At 49.2% G+C, this 8,993-nt stretch overlaps 1 protein-coding gene across 1 annotated transcript; it reads right to left on the bottom strand.

The window, feature by feature from the left end:
• Nucleotides 1-6,646: 6,646 nt before the first annotated feature.
• Nucleotides 6,647-8,447, bottom strand: HOXB13 (homeobox B13; the record flags this gene model as incomplete). The annotated part of the gene is made up of 2 exons (XM_084301090.1): nucleotides 6,647-6,900; nucleotides 7,688-8,447. 2 exons carry the CDS (start codon nucleotides 8,445-8,447, stop codon nucleotides 6,647-6,649), a joined length of 1,014 nt encoding a protein of 337 aa, XP_084157216.1.
• Nucleotides 8,448-8,993: the final 546 nt, after the last annotated feature.

The following is an 8,993-nucleotide window of genomic DNA, read 5'->3' as shown; positions in this document are numbered from 1 at the left end:
GCTACTTTGGCTACTGCAGGTCACTAATCTCTTGTCCATCTGAAAGACATTGCCTTAACAGGCCACTGCTTGCACAGGACAGATGGAGAGAAGAGAGACAGAAATTAATTGTAGGAGAAAATCTCTGTTGTCTGAAAGAAGCACTTCTGTTTGCACTGAAAGAAGCACCAACTCCATCCTCAGTGGAGCTGCAGCGTTATTAGGTCAGTGTTTCAGCAATGTAAACCAAGAGATATTGTGGACTGACAAATAGGAGAAGCTATCATAACTTTCATGCTGTGGAAAGGCTCTACTTCTTTGCTTGCAAATGTGCATGAAATCATGTTCCCAGTCTCCTCTGCACTAAACCTGGAGAGGTTGCTTTGAACTTAAACCGATGCAGGAGACTGCAGATTTTTTCATGTGAACTTCAGGATAATAGCTGTTTTTTCCACATCAGCATAAGCCTGGAGCTTAAAGAGAGAGCTGGAGGGACATGCTGCACCAAGGCCACATGACAAAAAGAAAGGCTCACCCTTGACCTCATCAAGGCCAAATGAGCTTTACCTCTCACAACTCCTGGCTTTTTAGTGCATATTTAGACCTTCTAACTTGGACAAAGGATGGGGTGCTCCGAAATTTCATCCCAAACTGAGGTGCAATCTAGACTGATTGGAAATGGTAGGTGGGTAATAGTGACTCAGTCACTCAGTGTCTGCAGATCTCTGTCATGCCCTGTTCTGGTTGCATGTGTTGCTCTCAAAATGTACCCCATTTTAAAGAACTTGTACTGCTGAAAGCTGATGCTTCCAGAGTTCATCACTGAATGAGCCCCAGTGGTTTCAAACATTTCTCGGTACAGGAAAAATGATATTTAACATAATTTAATGACATTCCACTTCTCATCTTCCCTGTTTCATGTAAAAAAATGATGAAAACCAAAATGTATTGTTTTTTTTTGTTTGTTTGTTTTGTTTTGTCTTTGGCATTCTTACTCTTTATTTTTTTCTTAAGAAAATATGAAATGTTTTTGTTTCTGATAAACTTCATAAAAATTGGTTCTGGGCTTAGTGTGCAGATATGAATGTTTATGCAGGCACCTGACCCAGTGACTGCTAAAGTCAAAGGAAATTTAAAGCACTTCACTAATTTGTTGGGGGTGGGGCAGGATGAAGGCATATAGCTATTTTAGTGGATTAAAGACAAGTTTTTTCAGTAGCAGATTTCTTCCAGGTAGACTTTTCCTACTGAAATTTTCCAAGTCAGAAATGCTTTTCTCCTCTCTTTTGTCTGCCAACAGCACTTCAGGTGAGCAATGACTGTCTTAGCAACCTTGGTTATTTACAGCCACGTTTACTATGACAATTGCAGCTGCATGGGTGCTAAAGGACAATGCTAGAAGCCCCATATCCCACAAGGTGTTTGAAAGCTGCCTGGTCTTATGCATGATTAATCTCCTGCATTTAATTTACCTGATAACAATGCAACAGATCCTTTCATTTGGTTGGTTTTGTTGCTTTGTGAAATTGAAGATAAGCACAGCCGGGACTTTCTTTTCCTTCTCCGTGCAAAACGACAACAAAAAACTGCAGTCTCATACCAACCGATGCACTGATTTCTACATATTTTTCTTCATTAGTTATTACCCTTCTTGTGGCTGTGAAGAAAGGTTTTATTTCTTGCTAATAAAAATAAAAGCAAATGGGCATGTTCTCATATTAATTAATAAATAATAATAATAATAATAATAATAATAATAATAATAATAATAATAATAATAATCACAATAATCAAATCTCAGATAGCCTTGGAAGTTAAAGATTAAAATCAACCAAACGAAAACCTACAGATAATGGACAAAGTTGTTGAGCTGCAAATTGTTCAAAGGGACGGGAGACACGTACAAGGTGAGCGCAGACACAGCTAGGGCTCTACTCTTTCTGTGTAAAATTCTGCTTCAAAAGTGATTTTTTCCAGCCTGGGGGCCGCAGCCGCTCCCGGCGACCTGGGATCCCACGTTCCCGTTAGATCGGAGAACACGTTTGCGGTGCGAAAAGAATAAATCGTGTTTCTCGCCCTCGGCTCTCTGCCGGGCTCGGATTTCTCCTCCCTCCCCGCAGGACGGCCGAGAGCAGCAGGAATCGCCTCTTTCTTGCGCTGCGGTCCCGCCTGCACCCAAACCGGCGGCGATTCTGTGAAGGCAGTGGTGCAGCCTGAGCGCGGAGCGGCCGCAGGCGAGGAGCCGCTTTCCCGAGCATGGTGCTTTACCTCGCGCTCTTCCGCGGACATGCGGCGAAATGCAAATAGGTAGTGGAGACAAGGTTTCCTGCTTGTTCATCTCTCCCCCTTTACAGCAAAAAATGTGTTTAGCCATCATGCTGCAGAGCAGACGGAAATAAAGAAAAGGTTGTGCTTCAAAGGAATTGAAAAGAGCCCCCTTTTCTCCTCCTTTTTATTGCAACAGAAAATCGTACATGGATCTATAAGGCATATATTTCACAGTTCTAAAGTGTACATTAACATTCAGCACACGGCTCTCTTCGGTGGGAATGAAATGGTTTTGAGTACTATTTAACAAAAAACAATTCCAAAACCATGACTACATTGAATTTCAGCTTCGAAAATCGAAATATTTCTCACTTGGAAGCTGGCTTCTCTATATTAGAGCAAGAACCTGGCTTCTCTATATTAGAGCAAGAACTCTAACGAGAAGGGAGGTTTAGTAGCTGTTTAGGAAATATTTTATTGTAGTGTCTCTTCCACAGTGGCGTGAGACTCATCATTGTTGAGTTTGCTTGCAGACAATAAACCTGTTTCATTTTATTTTCTTTTATGTAAGGCAATTAAGCCATCTAACAGAGAAGGATAAAGGCGATTCTAGTATAAACTTAATAATATTTTGCTTTTGTACAGAGTGTAACAGTATAATTTATCGAAATGGCATTTCCTGACACTGCTTTGTAATAACGAATTTTATCTTATTTTTATTGGGTGCAAGTACAATGAAAATTTTCCTGTTTTGTGTACAGATGTGAAAATGCATGATGGTGTACAGCGGCACATTCACTAGGAAGTCACATCGTCTTCGTGTTTGAAAAACAGTACAAAATAGGAAAGAGAGACAGAGAGATGGGGGAAAAAAGAGAGACTCAGAAATTCCGAAGATTCCTTTTACATTGTATTTTATTTTTGGACTCGGATTAGGAAAGAAAAGGAGTCAGGATGTAAAAATCGCACCTTTGATTCTGTCATGAGGTTTAGATAGGATTCTGTTATGAGCTGCATAAAGGAGAAGCAGGGAAATGCACAGAGCAGTCTGAGGTCCTTGTTAATGACATCTCATCAAGATGCTTGTAAGACCCAAGAATGTTTACAACGTGGGCTCAAGTTCAATGACAAAATCCTTTGAAGGGGAAAAAAAAAAAAAAGTCCAGACACTTTGTGCAATGGGAATGAACTTGAACAAAAGAAAGGAGTCAAAGGCTGGGGGAAAGAGGAGGAGGCATGAAGGAAGGACTTGGAAGACGCTTCCCCACTATTTCTATCTTTTGCTTGTTCATGGGTGTATCTGTGTTACATTTTAAGTTGACTAAAAAAAAAAAAAAAAAAAGGGGGAAGGGGAAGAGAAAGGGAAAGGGGAAGCAGAAGGATGCCATACTCGCAGACCCTGCGGAACCGGGCTCGGCACAGCTCACCTGCTGAGAAGCACCTTGGAGCGGGCCGGTGGATGAGGGTGCTTCTCCAACAACCGCGTTTTAAAAACAGTGCTCCTACTAAAACCATACCTGTGGCCCCCGCCCACCCTGGACCTCCTAGGGCTGCTCTGCCCCGATTTTGGGGTTGCTCTGCCCCAGGTTTTCTGATTTTCAAGTTCAATGGCAAAGGGAGGGGGCCAGGAGCCTTCACCTGGCCCAGGCAGCGGCTCCTTCCCGGAGTTTTACGAGAATGTCAAGACTTTCTTGCCTTTTGCTGAGGCCGCCGCGTAAAGGTTTTACAGCTCTCCCTGAGACTTCCCTCCTCCCCTTCCCATCTGTATTTTCCGCCTCGGATTCGGGGCCAGAGCGGAGGACAGGGATCGGGGAGGAGGGGGTGGTATGTCTCCTGCTCTCAGCGCACTTCCCCAGGAGGAGAGGGAGGCGGAGGTGTCCTAACAGGGCTGGAGGTGTCTGGGGTCCACCCACCACGTTCCCGTGCACGTTTTGGGACATCAGTGAAAGATTCCAGCTGTAAAAAAGAATGGGAAAAAGATACATGTCTGTAAAAGGATTAACCCTTAACTTGCAATAGAGGGGCGCTTTGAGAGGATAATCCATTTCCAAACCCTTGAGTAGACCTGGTTTCTTTTGAAGTCACTCGCAGGTACAGGCCATTGGAGATCACAGATGGATTTCTTTTTTGTTTTATTGTATTACTTGTTTTTCTTTGGGGAACATCCGAGGGACTTCTTATCGGCTAAAGCCGCTTCTGCTCTACGGCCTCTACAGAGGCATGGAAATCAGGGCTAGAGATTCATGCCGGTAATACAGGCTTAAAGAAAAAGATACTTTTGAGATTCTCATCAACCAGCACGTTCAGGAAAGCAGAACAAACCCTTCGAGACGCTTTCCAGAGTGGCGGGAACGGAGGGTGCAGCCGTGAGTCGGTGAACCTCCGACCCTCCCTCACAGCCAGAAACTGGAAAACAAAACTAAAAAGTAAAAAATAAATTAAAAAAAAAAAAAGGCACAACTGGTTCAAAACAGAGCAATTCGGAGCAAAATCTGGATGGGGAAGAGCAAAGCGTAGTCGGTCACCGCACGACAGCGCCTGCGCCCCTGTGCGAAGCCCGAGGAGCGTTACAGCCGAGTGCAGAAGCCTTCGTGCGTCCGCGGCGTTCCCTGAGCGTTTCCGCGCCCCCGCCGTGCGTCTCACCCGTTTTGCTCCTTTTTCACCTTTATTTTGCGGTGCCAGAGCCGGGGCCGGGGCCGGGCTGCCCTGCGCGCCATTGGCTCCCCCTCCTCGCTCCCCGTGACGTCACGGCGGAGGGGCTCCCGCCCGTGTTCGCCTCCCCCCACCCCCCACTTTCCGGCGGGGCTCGGGGCGAAAACACCGGGGGGGAACGCGCAAAAACGGGGAGAGCGCGGCAGGCCCCGGCCTGCTCCCCGCCAGGGACCTGGTGGGAGCCTGCGCCTGCCTGCAGTATTAAATACACGTGTTATTGGAAACGGGCGAAATCGCTGCTTAAAATAGACATTAATTAAGGCACGCTGCGGCTTAACGCTCCGAATCTGTGAAAGAAAAGGAAGGAAAAAATTAAAAAATAAAAATAAACGCGGGTTGTGGTAACGGTGTTTTGAAGTTTATTCGTCCTTTCAGAGGCTGTTTTGGGGTTTACAAGCAGACTTAAACACGATGCTGCTGCGGGGACTCTCCAAGGCAGCACTCCGTTGCCTTTAAACACCGAGATATTGAACAGATTCTGTACGTGGTTTGCAATCGTGCACTGAGCCCTTCCCCGAAGCCGTAAAATACAAGTGCAGAGAAAAGAGCATGTTTGAGTACTTCCACCCTATTTATGCTGTTGTAAACGATCACGAAGTTTCTTTATATTAAACGATATTATTTAGTAATATACGAAGGTTATCTCAGACATGCTATGAAACGTATCGCTATAATTCTGCATTATTAAGAGAAGGAAAATGTGGATACAAATATATGTATATATGCACAAACGAAATCATGTATGAAATTATACGAATTGCATTTACCTGTATCAAAATATATTCACGAACATACATGTAACTGTATGTATATATGTGCGTATACAAACACGTGTGTATATATATATATATATATATATATATATATATCCACATAGCTGGTTACTATATTGCATGTATATACGTGCATACGTTTGGGTATCTGGGTATATATAAACACACGAACACCAATATCATATATGATAAAAGGTAAAATAAAGCATAATCCTAAATATGTGCATACCTATATGTATATTTTATATATAACAGCACAAAACGTATTACGTGCCTTCATAAATGTATGTATGTGTACATGTTGTACACGTACTGTGCATTCACGCAAAACCGCACGTTTATACCAATGAAAAAAAAATCACGTGTGTTTCTATGTAACACACCTGGAGTATACACACACATTTTGATACTTCTGCATGTAGTTAAGGAAATTTTATTTTTATGCTCTGAGTACAGCTTTTCTTCTCTAAAGACCAAATTCCTTGTGAAATTCCCCACCCCTTCGCCCCCGGACAGCCCGCTCCTGCACGGAGGCAAGACAGGAGTTGCGTGTTTGGGGTTAATTAAAGCAATTAATTTTTTTTTTTTTTTTTTTTTTTGAACGCCCTGACGATGCAGTTCAAACAAAAGCGGTGGGACATGGAGAGCACGATATCTATAGCGACGTTGTAAGGCGAGTGGGCCCTCTGCATGCAGACCGGGCAAGAACGTTGTATCTTCTTAAGTTGCCCTCATTGGAGGCTGGGTTTAACTCCTCGGGAGTCGAACCGAGCGGTGCCCAACGCCCCGAGCTGCGCCGGGCGTCTGGGATGGTGCGGCCCGCCCCGGGCGCCGCTCGCTCTCGCCGCTGAAGGAGCCGGAGTCCCCTTGCAGACGGGGACTCTTCGGGGCTGCGGTGCGGGGTGGCCGTGTCCTCACGGAGTGCTGCTGCTTTTGATTTTGGCAACGACTTTCTTCTCTTTCACCCGCCTGTTCTGGAACCAGATGGTAATCTGTCTCTCCGTGAGGTTGGTGGCGGCGGCGATCTTCCTCCTTTTGTCACGGGTGATGAATTTGCTGCTGGCGTACTCCTTCTCCAGCTCCTTCAGCTGCCCCTTGCTGTACGGGACCCTCTTCTTGCGTCCCCGGCGGAAGGAGCAGCCGTCGGAGGGCAGCTGCGTAGTGGCGTCTGGGCGCAGGGAGAGACGGGTCTGAGCGATGCCAGGACCGGGGGTTGGGTGGGCGGGCATCCCCATCCCTTCGCCCCCGGCACCCCTCTCCCACCGGCTTTTCCTCACAGCAGCTGCACCTTTTCCCTGCCTCCCCATTTCTTCCCTCGAGCCTCCCTGTCTCCTGACAATTTATTTCCTAATGGAAGTCAGCTTTTTTCTTCGCTAAATGTATTCATATCTGACTATTTTTTGGGGGGAGGGGGAAGGGGACACGACTTCATGTAACAGCAACCGACGTGAGAGAGCTGATGTGACGTGCACTGATTCAACGCGTACTTGCTCCGCGGGTTCAGCGCGTAACGCGGGGCCGGTGAACGGCCGAGCAGGACCGGGGCAAGTTCACTCCCACCGCCGTGGCATGGGCAGCGGATGGGGGACATGGGCATGGCCCTCCTATTCTCAGAACCGCGTACACCCAGCCTTTAAACCAGCTCCGTTCCGTTGCTTGCGGACTGTGGCTGGCCCCCAGCTACCCGGATCGTTCCTGAACCCGGACTGTATCACCGATTGCCTCTGTTCTGAGAGGGCGATGAGTTGCAAAGAGCAGTGTTAATCTAAATTGCTGGTTTTGAAGCCTGCCTACCGACTAGAGTGGAATCGCTCACGAACAAGCTTTACTGGAGCTGCAGCAGCAGCTCCCCAGGAGGTTATTTGAAGCTGTGATCCCAGCTACCCGCACGCACGGCGAGCACCCCACACCTCCCCGCTCCCAGCCCTTCCGCAGCTCCAGCCCAGGGACTTTACCTGCAAAGGCGGATTTCAGGAGGTACCCGGCCTGGCCCTGCTCTTTGGGGCAGCACATCTGGCCGCTCCAGCTGCCGCCCAGAGCCCAAGGCTGGTGGTAACCGTCCACGGGCAGCAGCGTCTCATGCCGTGCCTCCCCGGGGCCGCCCAGCCCCGGCACCACCGACACGTCCAGGTACCCGGCGACAGGCTGGTAGGGGGCCCCGTAGCTGGGGTAGAAGGCGAACTCCGCGGGGCGGCTCTGGAAGTCCTCGCTGCCCGCGGGGGGGTCCAGGTACTTCTCGGGGGGGAAGGGGCCCTGGGCCGGGCCAGTTTTGAGGGCGCTGCGGGCGACGCGGCAGGAATAGTAGCCGCTGCCGAAGTATCCGTAGGGCAACGGGGCGGAGGCGGCGGGGCCCGGCGGGGCTGTGGGGCCCGGCGGGGCGGCCAGGCACGGCTTGGCCGGCTCCTCCGCCGGGTAGCTGGGGTTCATCCCGGGGGGAGGCGAAGGGCCGCCGAGAGCCGGGGCGGGGGGCAGGCCCCTGCCTTGGCCGCCTGCGAAGCCCCCGGCTGCCAGGAGCCCCTCGAGGCCCGAGGGGGCGCGGGGCTCCGGAGGCTGCATGCGGGGCGGCGCGGGGGCCGGGGCATGGGGAGAAGCTGCTCGACAGCACCCGGGCGCTGTCCGAGGGGGGTCCCCGGATCTTTTTAAAAGGCTGTGAGCTGCCGAGAGCTGCCCTTCCCCGCCGGGCTGTCCTGACGCAATGGCCAGGGCCTGCCTCATTGGCTGCTGCTCGGGGGGAAAAGGACGGAGAAGGAAGGAAAAAAAACAAAACACCTCCCCCCCCCAATCCCTCCAGTCCTAATAAACCCTGGCTGCAGAAATAGCGAAAATACTTTTATTGCAATAGAAGAAGGCGGGAGGAACCCCCCAAACACGTGACAGGTGGGTACACAGGACTTGCCTCTTGCATCATGCCCCCCCCCCGAAAAAAAAGTAGAGGGAGGAATTAAGGGGGGGGGAGTGGGAGGATCAAACCAGTGAGGGGGAGCAATCCTGGTGAAAAAATACAGGCTTAGATTAAAGGCATCTATCAGCGAGGTGTCCCCTTCTTCCCACTCAGGTCCGAGAGTTTCTGCCCTTGCAAAAACTCCAGCCTGACTTGGAGATACCTGAGGACCCCTTTGGGCCCTCAGCTTTGCTCTTCGTGAGGCTGTGGAGAACCAGCACTGCCGTGGAACAAGGCTTCCCTTCTGCCCCTGCCTTGCTCTCCACTCATGCTCAGGGATTGTGTCCCATTGTCACGCATATCCACCCCAATCTTTCCCA

The sequence above is a fragment of the Netta rufina genome (assembly GCF_964035555.1).
Source record: "Netta rufina genome assembly, chromosome: 24".
NCBI lineage: Eukaryota > Metazoa > Chordata > Aves > Anseriformes > Anatidae > Netta > Netta rufina.
Note: the sequence above shows the minus strand (reverse complement) of the source record. Positions and strands in the feature narration are given on the sequence as shown.